Source organism: Myotis davidii, unplaced genomic scaffold (genome assembly GCF_000327345.1).
Source record: "Myotis davidii unplaced genomic scaffold, ASM32734v1 scaffold115, whole genome shotgun sequence".
NCBI classification, from domain to species: domain Eukaryota; kingdom Metazoa; phylum Chordata; class Mammalia; order Chiroptera; family Vespertilionidae; genus Myotis; species Myotis davidii.
In genome coordinates this window covers 2,560,119-2,572,546 of record NW_006291010.1, presented here as the reverse complement: position 1 = coordinate 2,572,546, position 12,428 = coordinate 2,560,119, and the positions used below count along the sequence as shown (strand labels likewise).

The 12,428-nt window shown below is 37.8% G+C and overlaps 1 protein-coding gene across 8 annotated transcripts in view; it reads left to right on the top strand.

Annotated features, from left to right (window-relative positions):
* The window catches only part of TNIK (TRAF2 and NCK interacting kinase), a 346,282-nt gene that overhangs the window by 217,292 nt on the left and 116,562 nt on the right, over positions 1-12,428 (top strand). For all 8 annotated transcript variants that reach the window (XM_006764113.2, XM_006764112.2, XM_006764109.2 and 5 more), the window contains exon 5: positions 9,240-9,350. In XM_006764113.2, coding sequence (XP_006764176.1) covers positions 9,240-9,350 — 111 coding nt within the window. The remainder of the gene's footprint in view (positions 1-9,239; positions 9,351-12,428) is intronic.

Sequence of the window (12,428 nt, the reverse complement as noted above, 5' to 3'; positions counted from 1 at the left end):
CACAGAGGCGTCAGGCCTGGGCAAGGGGCTGATCCTGCTATTGGAGGGTGATGGGGGGTCAACGCCTGAGGGCTCCCAGTATGTGAGAGGGGGCAGGCTGGGCTGAGGACACCACACACACACACACACACACACACACACACACACACACACACCCAGTGCACGAATTTTGTGCACCGGGCCCCTAGTATTTTTTATAAAAGTGAAAACTTTGGACTAGATCTGAGTTTTAAAACTGGCAACCTGGAGGCTAAATGCTGTCCAGGTAAATATGTTTAGCTCGGTTCACATAAGATGATGTTTGTGTAATTATGCCAACACTAGAAAAAAAATGAGCAGTTTCACACAAAAGTCTGTATTCCTTAAAAGATCTTGAAAAATCAAATGATCTTTAAAAAAAAATCAAAAATGTTGGCCCTAAGATCTCCACAGCAGCAGTATGGCAGAGCCATGTAACAGTTGTGCAGAGGGCACATGCCCACTCTAGTTCACATCAGGGCTCCATCACTCCCTGTTGTCTGGCATGCATGCTCAACTTCATGCATTTGCTTTACTCACCCATGCCCTGTAAAAGGTCAGATGGGAATGAGATACTGAAATGAACTAAGACATGCTGTCATTCAACCACCAATGAGGGGAACTTTCCAGAATCTGCAGTGATGTTGGCCACAGCCCCCAGACCTAAGTCTGTAATAGTTTGGATTACATTGCTGTAGCATCTTGGCTTGGCAAAAATCATGTCCACCAACATTTTGGTTGTTTTAAGATTTAAATGTGAAGTGTTGCAGATATGACAATAAAAAATTCAACCACCTGTTGCTGAGTCTTTTGAACAGCTAATTAAAATTTCTCTTTTCTATGCTTCAGAAATGAGGCTTTCATCTGGGCGGGGTGGGGTGGCGGTGAGGGGCCATTGTTTTAATCAGTATCTGTCACTTTTATAATGAAACATGCCTTTTCTTCATGTGTAAAAGCTAGGTCACTTGCCTGGAGAAGTGATTGAATCTTACTGTTGGTGAGCAGAACATTTTAGAAGGCTGAACTTGGTAAATATAGGATTTCCTAAAATAATAGAAGGTTGAGTATAAACAGTCTCCCAGACACAGAGCTGCCCCACTGCATGACCTATAGAGAGAAAATATAAGTTACCTAGATACAAACACAGAGCTAAAGCTACGCTTAATTTAATATTTTGCCAATAGGCTTGAGGTCAGCTTTTATAGAGTCATTGTTTTATGAATTAATGGGTGATTCTGTGACAAGAATGTGAAAAAGATTTCTTCTTTTATCCCAATGAATTTCATTTGAACTGTACTTAAACTTCTCTTCACCTAAAAGGAAGACCTTATGGGTATCCAAAGTTATTCTGCTAGTAGTCTATACAACCCTCTTCATTTTCTAGAATAATTTTGAGTCCAGTCTATGGTCTTACTTATATTGTGCTTCTCAAAAATCCTCAACAACCAAGTTGCTTAGGCCTAAATCATCTAAGGCCAGCATATTTTCTCTTTTTCTATTTTTAACTTGTCTGAAAACTTGCTCCCACATCCCCACCTCAAATTCTTTTATTTGAGTGTAGCACTTTGTGAGGCCGAGTTGTAAATTTCTTACAATTTCTGGTTAGTTTCTATGATTGAGTTGGTGGTCCAGATGGACATGTAGTGATTTTAGCCTAACAGGAAAATTCTCTAGAATATTTTGTATGCCCACTCACAAATGTAGCACCAAATACCAAACACATGAAGTAGCTAACTTCCCTCATTCCTTGAATGCTGCCATGCTGACTCTGAAATGGGTATCTCCTTAGACACGGGTGTCTTGAGAGCATTTCCAGGGACCTGTGCTTCAGGCTGCCTTCTGGTTGCTAAAAATACCAGTTGGCTCAATATATTCAAACTGCCATTGTCATTCTCAAGGTACAAAATTGTTCATTATCTAGAACATTTATTGACCAAGTTTGGGACTTCATATCCTTGGGTCTCTCTCTCTCTCTCTCTCTCTCTCTCTCTCTCTCTCTCTCTCTCTCTCTCTCTCTTTATCTTTGGAAGACTTAGCATCTGTAGTTTAAGCTTTCTCTTTTAAAGTCTAAAAATACAATCCAGGAGCCAAAGGAGTTTGGGTTGTTCCATACCCCACCCCTCCCCAGGGCATGCTGCTTTAAAAATGAATGCAAAAATTTGGTTAGGTTGCTTTTCCAAATTTGAAATTCCCCACAGTGTTACTTTATGTTTATATTAGTTGATTGAAATGATAAATGTATACCTACCAATTTTGGTACTTTTTTATACACATATTTTGTTAAACTTAAACTACCTTTAGTGAATGAAGCTCATTGTTTAACAAAATACTGAGTTTGGATTTTGTTTACACCTTCATAAATCATGCACATGAGCTCTGTGGCTATTTCCAGCCACACATAACAAAAATATCCTATGCCTTGCTGATGTTTCTGGACCTTCTAGGCCAATAGGCTGATCCTTTGCAGAGGTGTGAATTCTTGGAAGTTTATCTTTCCTATCCTTTTCTTAGGGTGTCTCTTCAAGGCCTTGGTGCAAGCTTCTCTCATTTTAGGCAGACCCTCATCTTCCTGCTCCCTCCTCTTTCTCATCCCTGCCTCCTGCCCCTACTTTTACTATAAAAGAGAGGGGTCTGTTAGCAGGTGGGTGACATTTGGGAGGAATGGGTTCCTGTCAAGGTATTTCTGGGCTAGTGCCTGCAGTTTTAAAATAGCTTAAAGCTTTATTTCTTATTATAGGAACTTAAAAGCAATTAACTAGCAAGTGAGTGAATACCGGAGGGACCCTAGAAATCATCCGGAGCCTCTCAGGCTGGGTGAGGAAGTGAGCTCAGGGGCTCAGACAGTGCTTCTGAAACTCCTCCTGGGATCAGCTAAGGCCAAAGACCCTTTCCTTAAATATTGTCTGGGAGGGAAAAGCACAGGAGGGCGCAGTAAGCACCCCTCTCTCCCCCCACAACCTCTAAAAGAAAACATCTTGCTCCTCAAAAAATAAGACAACGGACAAAAATATGTGAAAAGCAGACACGCAAATGGTGAAATCTATGTTAGAACTGTGTGTTTTAAATTAACCATTTTTTTTAAAATATATTTTATTGATTTTTACAGAGAGAGGAAGGGAGAGAGATAGAGAGTTAGAAACATCGATGAGAGAGAAACATCGATCAGCTGCCTCCTGCACATCTCCTACTGGGGATGTGCCCGCAACCCAAGTACATGCCCTTGACCGGAATCGAACCTGGGACCTTTCAGTCCGCAGGCTGACGCTCTATCCACTGAGCCAAACCGGTTTCGGCTTAAATTAACCATTTTAATTAAGATAGAAATAACTCCCCATGTCCAAGAATTCAAGCAACCCTTTCCCTATTAATTGAGTTGCACTGCACTATGCTGCTGTTTTAAATGTCACCCCCGCCCCCCAGTTTCACTGTTCCAGGCTCAAACCTAACCCCCATCATACCTGAGCACAGCTCTGTCCTCAGCTTCAACTTAACCTTCTTTCCCTCTTCCCAAGTGACACACATGTGAATTTCATTTTCTGATCCAGTAATGTAGGTAGTGTGGAGTGAGGATTTTAAGATCCCACCACCACTGTCTCCCAATCTTCTAAATCAAAAGATCCAGCCAGGCCGTGGTGGCTCAGTGGTTGAGGGTCAACCTGTGAGCCAGGAGGTCACCGTCCATTCCCAGAGCTTCTTACACTGGGTGAGAGGAGGCAGCCAACCAGTGATTCTCTCTCATCACTGATGTTTCTATCTCTCTCTCCCTCTCCCTTTCTCTCTGAAATCACTAAAAATAGATAATTTTAAAAACGATCTAATGTCCTGGAATGGACCACAGTGTCTTCTTGCTGTGTGGTACAAGCTTGAAAAATGACAGGTGTCCTTGGTGCTCTTTCATTAACAGAAGCTTTAGAAACACAGATCCAATGCCCTTCATAAGCACCCTTTAGCCATTTCTTCACCAACCAAGGGGAGTGGATCTTGGGAAGCTATCAATGCTATCTTCTAAGTTGAAAATTTTTTAATACATACAAATGCCAAAAAAGTAGAAAAATGATAAATATAGTTTAAGATTTCTGGTTGCTAGGAAGTTTCTATTCATTGACACAACTAGTGTTTACATCAAACCATTGAGGTTGATGCTTTTATGTTGTGTTTTATAGTGATGGTGGTGGGGTGCTGAGCCCAGGTTGGTTAGAGAGCACGCCCAAGGTTAGTAGCTGTACTTGAGAGAGCACCATGCTTTCAACCCTGCTCTAGCTATTTAGTGAGTATACAGATGAGGCTGCAGACCATACCTAAGCTTTATTTCCAAATAAATCATGAAAAGGGAGTTGAGGAGAAGGAGAATTAATGAAACAACAGGCGAACATCACTTAGCCCAGTACCTAGCACATGGTAGATTCTCAGTAAATGTAAGCAAATATTGTTACTCCGGTGTCAATTATTTAAGAACTTTCTTTCAGGAATAATATTAATGATCCATTATTTCTTGCTTGTGACATATGAGTTTATTGGCTTACCGCTGCTGGGCTTGGCATGTTGAGTCCTGTGTCTCTTTATTACAGTGATGAGGTTACTTGTGGTGAGGGAGAGTTCCCGCTGTGTTGGTGGCAATAATTATCAGTGTTGCTGTGTGGCTATAGGAACTGATTGCTAGCAAATGCTGGTTCTTTCATTCTCTTTGAGCTTAAAAAAAAAAAATCCCATTACATAATTTAACAATCATTTTGTCCCATAGTGAGATAAAAAGAATTTAGCAGCCTTCAGCTGGAGCTGAATGGAGAAGCAAATTATAGAAATCACTGACATTAGTGCCTGGCTAGAGCAGGATTGTTTCCTACAGAATATTTGAAAGTATTTGGTCCAATCAAATTTTAAGGGACTAGAGTCACTGGCTTTCCCCTGCTTTCCTTGGGAACAATAATTACGTGGCCTAATAGAGCTCAGTGGGAGGACATTTTCTCCAGCTGATACAGGAGCAATGGGTGCATCACGGGTGGTCTGGTCACTGTGTTTTTTAAAATGGGATTTGGAAAAGAGGCACAAACATGTTTTGCTCACTTTAGAAAACATATTCTTTTCTTTCTACCCGAGGACTTTGCTTGGGTCCATCTTGCTGCCATTCAACATGGTATGCTACATAATGGGATTTCTAAAAACTTCGTGAAGAACCCTTAAAATACACAGAAGTGTTCAGAACAGTATAATGTACACCCATGTGCCCAAAACTAACCCTAATAACCATTCATCAGTGGCCAATCTTGCCCCATCTACTTCCTCCTTTCTACTATTATTTTGAAACAGATCTTCTCATTATATCGTTTTTTAATAATTCTGGTAAAATACACACAGCATAAAATTCACCTTTTAATCATCTTAAAATGTATAACTCGGTAGCATTAAGTACACAGTGTTGTGCAACCATCACCTCTACCTAGTTCCAGAACTTTTGTCATCACCAAGGAAACTGTACCCATTAAGTGGAAACTCCCTTTCATCCCTCCCTCTCGTGACTGGCAAGAACCACTAATCTGCTTTCTGCCTCTATGGGTTTGCTTATCCTAGACATTTCATATAAATGGATGTGTGCAATATATAGCCTTTTTTGGTCTGGCTTTATTTAATTAGCACAATATTTTCAAGATTCATCTGTGTTGTGTCATTTGTTTTCATAGCTGAATAATATTCTACTGTATGGATATACCACATTTTTTTATTCACCTGATGATGGAGATTTTGGTATTTCCACCTTTGGTCTGTTGTGAATAGTGCTGCTTTGAACATTTTTGCTTGAACAGCTGTTTTCAATTCTTTGGGGTATATATCTAAAAGTGGAATTGCTAGATCATATAGTAATTCTATGTTTAATCTATTGAGGAACCATCGAACTGTGCTGTGATTGTACCATTTTAAATTTCCTCCAACAGTGTATGAGGCTTATAGTTTCTTCAGATCCTTGCCATCACTTGGTATATGTTTTTTGTGTTTTTTTTTAAAGTACAGCCATCCTAGTGTGAAGTGGTATGTCACTGTGGTTCTAACTTGTATTTTCCTAATAACTATCAATGTTGAACATCTTCTCATGTGATTGTTAGTCATTTATATATCTTCTTTGCAGAAATGTCTATTCAAACCTTTTGCCCATTTAAAAATTGTGTTTTTGCCTGGCCAGTGTGGATCAATGTTTGAGTGTCAACCTATCAACTAGGAGGTCACAGATTCCCGGCCAGGGCACCCTGTGGGCTCTTTCCCCAGGGTGTGGCATGCAGGAGGCAGCTGATCAATGATTCTATCTCATCAGTGATGTTTCTGTCTCTCTCTTGCTCTCCCTTCCTCTCTGAAATCAATAAAAATATATTCAAAAAATAATAATACTAAAATAAAATTGTGGTGTTTATGTTTTTATTGTTGAGTTGTAAGTTATTTATAGTTCTGGATACTTGACCTTACTAGATATGACTTGAAAATATTTTTTTTTATTCTGTAGGCTGTCTTTTCATTCTCTTGATAGTGTCATTTGATGCACAAGTTTTTAATTTTGATGGAATCCAAGTTATCTATATTTTATTTTGTTGTTTTTTGTCATCACTAAGAAACCATTGCCAAATCCAGGGTCATGAAGATTTATCCCTATGTTCTCTCTAAGTATTTTATAGTATTAGCTCTTATATTTAGGTCTTTGACTTGTTTTGAGATAATTTTTATATGTGGTGTGAGGCAGGGGTTCAACATTATTCTTTTACATGTGTATATCCAATTGTCTTAGTATCATTTATAGAAGAGACTCATTATATCGTATTATTTTATCTGTAGAATGTTTCTCTAAAAGTAAGAACTTTTTTACATAAACACAGTACCATGTCACACTTACAAAATTATTAACCTCATTTCTCATAGCTAATCTGTAGATTGTCTCAAAAATTTTAATAACTTTAAAAAATTAGTATCTAAGTAACTTGTATCCATTGGTATATCTTTTGAGATGTTTTTAAATGTATAGATTTCCCCTCCATCCTTTTCTTTCCCTTCCTGCAATTTATTTTTTGAAGTAAATTGTTCATTTCCCTGTGGAGTTTCCTATTCTAGGTTTTGATGATTGTGTCCCCAGGATGTAACATGTTTCTCAGTCCCCTGAATTTCCTGTAAATTGGTAGTTGGAACTAGAAACTTCATCAGATTCCGTTTTGGGGGACTTTTTTGTTTGTTTGTTTGGTTGGTTGGTTGGTTGGTTTTGGTTTGGACAAGACTACCCTTAGGTGATGTATTATTCTAATCAAAAGGAAAATCAGAGCTGGTTATTTCTTATTTTTTTATGTTAGCAGCCATTGATGATCAGTTCCTAAATCCATTAGCTTATTAGAGGTTGTGTAATAGTGATGTTCTACTTGTTTTCTTCATTTATTAGATAAAATAACTGATTTTTATGAAGACAACTTTTATCTCTTTTATTATTTAACTAGAGGCCTAGTGCGTGAAATTCATGCATGGGTAGTGTCTCTAGGCTTAGCCAGTGATCAAGGCCAATCTGCAAGGTGACTGGCAGTGCGATCAGGGGGCTTCCTCTGGCACCTGCCTTGGCTGGCCTGGCACCTGCAGGCTGGGGCAGCTCCCGCATTGAGCATCTGCCCCCTGCTGGTTAGTGTGCATCATAGTGACTGGTCTTTCCACTCGTCATTCTGCCATTCGGTCACTTTGATTATTAGGCTTTTATTATATAGGATTACTCAGTGGTAAAACTTGTACTACAAAGTGTAGAATTCTTAATTTTTACCTCTTTATTTACCAGTTCTCAAAATTAGAAGTTGCTTCTTCATTTTCTTGAAACAGTGCCAGTTGTATTCTTTTTGAGGGGTGTCTTGATTAATGCTTTCAGTTAAGCATATTTAATGTGTTTCAAAATATTGAAGTTATTCTTATTGATACTCAAATTATCCCATGTTTGGCCAGTGAGAACTTCTTCACATTGACTGCTGAGTTCTTTCTAATGTGATTTTCTGGCCTTTGATAGCTTCCTGACTAGCATATATGATAACTTTACAACTCTTATTGGGTTGGAATGTGGTCTATGGTGGCACTTCTCAAATTTCCTTACAAAAGCTCTGAAGAACATGGGAAATTTCTACCCTATGTGGAATCATAAGATGACAAGTTAGAACAGGCATTGTTTCATGAGTTTTTAGTGAGTTTCAACTAGGCATACAGAAAAAAAGGAAACATAATTTCTACCTGAAGATTTTGCAGCCTAGTGGGGTATCTTTTAGGATCTGGTGACATGGTGCTGATGTTAGGAATGTACATTTGGGTAAAGCTAAAATCATCAATGTGTCTTCATTGTGACCCCATATCAGTTATGTTACTAGAGTCAGGTCAAAGATTGATTGGTAGTTTTTCTGAATTGTTATTATGTAATTACAAAATGATATAAGTGCCTATAAGGAGACTTTTATTGAAGACTTTTTGAAAAAGAGAGAGAAAGTATGGAAATGGATATGTTTCTCTAATCCAAGAAAATGGATTTAAAGCAGATAGATTGCTTTTCTCTTCCAGTCTCCACTTATCTGTTAAGTAAGAGAGGTGTTTATTTTTTGCCTATTTTACAAAGCTGCTGAGTGCTGTAATGAATTCATATTTATTGGGAAGTTGGAGCTTTTGGATGAAAGGTGCTAAATTAGAGCTTATTGTTTATTGAATTTATTTTATGTGTCCAGCCCGCTGGGAACATTTGCTGAATTTAATTAAAACTGATAGTCCTCGCTCTGAGAGCTTACAATGCCATTTACAAACCAATAAAATAAACAGCATGCACTTGTATGGTCCTAACTTGGGATGGCCTAAATTACCATAGCTCGTTTGGACAGGGGAATGACCCTACTTTTGTGGGAAGGATGAATTCAACTGCTAAATAAACACAGATGTACTCAACAACATCTGAACTGCCTACTTGCCCTCATTTTATAAATACACAGAATATGGAGATTTTTCTCAATTTGAAACTGTAATTTTCAGGTTATAAAACTAAAAATACTATTTCCTTCCTATCATTTTGGGAATAAATGAAGATAACTGTTTATGTTTCACATATTGTTTTATGATCACCTTTTCTTTGCAGGAATGACATTCCAAAGCATTCAACTGGAGTATTGTATGCTTTCCTAACTCAACCCAGTGGAAGCTGAGAAGTGTAATTATAATAATTGTATGTGTGCTTCCTTTGCCAGTTGGTGATGGAGTTTTGTGGAGCTGGCTCTGTCACTGACCTGATCAAGAACACGAAAGGTAACACGTTGAAGGAGGAGTGGATTGCATACATCTGCAGGGAGATCTTACGAGTAAGTAACAATATGGGATATCATGGGAAGTGTTGAACTTCGTACTAATCTTCCACTGAAATTTATAAGCATTTTGGAAAGCTCTAAAGCTTTATTCTAGCAGTGATAATGGCAATGGTAGTTCACTGTGGTCTGCTCTAGTGGAAGTGAGTGCCATTCTGAATGGGCCATGTGCACCCTCATTTGAGTTAGCATTGGGTGAGTTCTTTTAACAAGGAATTCATTTCCAGTGATGTGTCCAATTGGAAATCTGATTTTAGGTCATGTACTGGTAGATGGTGTCCCACTTAGGAAATGGATTGTTTTAGAGATATTTTGATCACTCATTGGAGTTTTCCATTTGTGGAAGTTTATAACTAATTTAAGGGTTGTGTGACTTTTACCATTTAAGTACATACATAAAACCTAGTTTACCAGATTTTACCCTTTTAAATAAAACTCTTTTAGCATTAATGACTTAAATGAATGAAAATAGCTGGACAAGACTGTGCCTGTTGGCCCACAATCAGGCAGTCTGGGCAATATTGTCATATTTGCCGAGCTCAATTCAAGAAGAAGGTAGTTGGTCCTTCAGATTAGTTTAATTATCTTTTGCTACTAATATGGAGGCTATTATATGTCCAATGAGAGTATTCTTACTAGATCTGCTTGGCAATCATTATCTATTTATAAACTCTGCCTTCTTAATTTAAGGAAACAAAAGTTAAAACTGTTTTTACAATGTGTCCAAGATACACTTTTGAAAGATAGATTATGTGTTGTGAATGGATGCACAGATGGATAGATAGATAGATGGATGGAAGTTAAGAAGGATGAAGGGCATTAAAATGATGTTTATTGATAAAATTAAAACCACATTAGACAAAACAAAATATAAAATATTTTAATGATTACATTTATAATGGCATAAAAATCAAATACTTAGAAATAAATTTACAGAAAGATGTGAACAACTTCTACATCGTAAACAAGAAAATATTATTGAGAGAAATTAAAGAAGACCTTAATAAATAGAGGTATATTCTATTTCAAAGATTAGGATGCTCAGTATTCTAAAAATGGTATTTCTCCCCAATTTGATCCACGACTTCACTGAACTCCCTACCAAAATCATTCTAGGTATATCTGTGGGTGTTGACAAACTGATTTTTTAAATGTTATATGGAAATGCAAAGGGCTGAGAATACTCAAGGCAGTCTTAAGAACAAAGCTGGAGGATGTACTAGTATGCTGCTAGTTATTGGGACTTACCAAGCTACTAAATAATTAGAACAGAGTAGTATTGTCACAAGAATAGACAAATGGCCAAGGAAACAGAATTGAGAGCCCAGGAACAGACCTGCTTCACAGCTCACCTGAGTTATGACCAAGGATCTGCTTCAGTGGCTGGGGGAAGGGTGCCCTTATCAGTCAGTAAGGTCAATTGAATATCCATGTGAGAACACGAAGCTTGACACCTGCCTATTCCATATTAAAAAATTAATTCCAGCTGGATTGTAAACATACATGTGAATGATATAAAAAAAAATAAAGCTCCTGAGAGAAAATATAGGATAATACCACCATGGCTTTGCAGTAGACAAAAAAATATTTCTCAAACAGAACGCAAAACAAAATTTGAGGAGAAACAAGGAGGTACAGATGCTGATCTTCAAATCTGACATTTATCTCCAAGTATTGATGTGCCATCTTGTGAATTTAATTTGAATTTCTGACTTAACATTTTACTCATTCAGAGAAAGCGCGATGAATGTTTTTAGTCATCCAGACCACCCAGTGGGTGCCAAGCATCTATTGGGTCTTCAGGGTGGGTTCTGCATAACACGCCTTTTTGCTAGGCTGGGTAACCCTGTAGGGGATCAGTCCTGTGATCTTCAGGGTTCTAAAAGCAGGAGGGAGGTTTCATCCATGAGTATCTCTCAATACCTAGCTAAAAATGCTTGAAAACCACTGTTTTCTTCCGTCTTCCAATGCAATCATTCTCCCAAATGATACTGGCATTTGAGATAAGGTGACTCATTGGAAGGAACATTTGATCATAAGGAGTTTCAGAGATGACCCTCCATGCATCGTATGATCTCATTAAATACAACCTTTGGCTCACTTACGTGCTCTGGTACCTGCTTCCAACCACTTTGGTGATGAAGCAGGGAATGGAATTTTAAGGATTCGTGGGGGTGTTAATATGCTATTAAAACCATACATTTTTATCTGCTTGATGCCTACCTTGAGCCAAACTAACTCCATACGAAAGGTAATTTTTAAAGACCCAGACCACTGCAGCTGTCCTGATGCATGGTTTATATTTACTGATACTCCTAAACATACACATGGACCTTTTTGGTCATCCATATTCTCATGCAGAATTTTTTCAACAAGGGAATTTAGATATTTAGTGGGTTTTTTTTAATTTTTGTGTCAACCTCATCTTTCATATCATGATTTTGTTGTTATGGAGAAAAAGTAAAAGTACAGAAAATCATAAATAATAAAATGGCAATAGTTAGGCATATAATACCTTGAATTATCAAGTGTTAGCATAACAAAATTTGCTTCAAGATTCCAGTTTTAGTTTCTTTTAGGTTATACTTTTTTCTGGAAAAACATGTGGCTTTGGGCATGTCTGTAGGTTTTAGAACTAACACCCCAAGGAAGCCAAAATCAGAGTAATTCGTGGAGACCTGATATATGATCACTGATATTTGATCACATCCAAAGTTTTGGATGTCACTGAATAATAATTTTATATAATGAACACAAAGTCACACATGTCATAAAGCACTCAAAATGACAGTGATAAATGCTGACAAAGGAAACAGAAATTGTTGCTTTCCTTTTCGAATGTGGGCCACATGGGCTAAAGCCAATGAGAAATGTCTTGGCTGTCCTGAGAAATATTTTATTGTGCTTAATTAAATTTGTGTAATAGAAAGTAACTTTTAAATTCAAATATTGCCCCCAAAAGTGGAGGATTCGGTTGAATCAGTTTTGATTTTTGTATGTAGGCTTTATAGGTGTTCCGGTTACAAACTAGCAAAGACAGGCAGGCTTCACTTTTCACGGTACTATTAGCTGAAC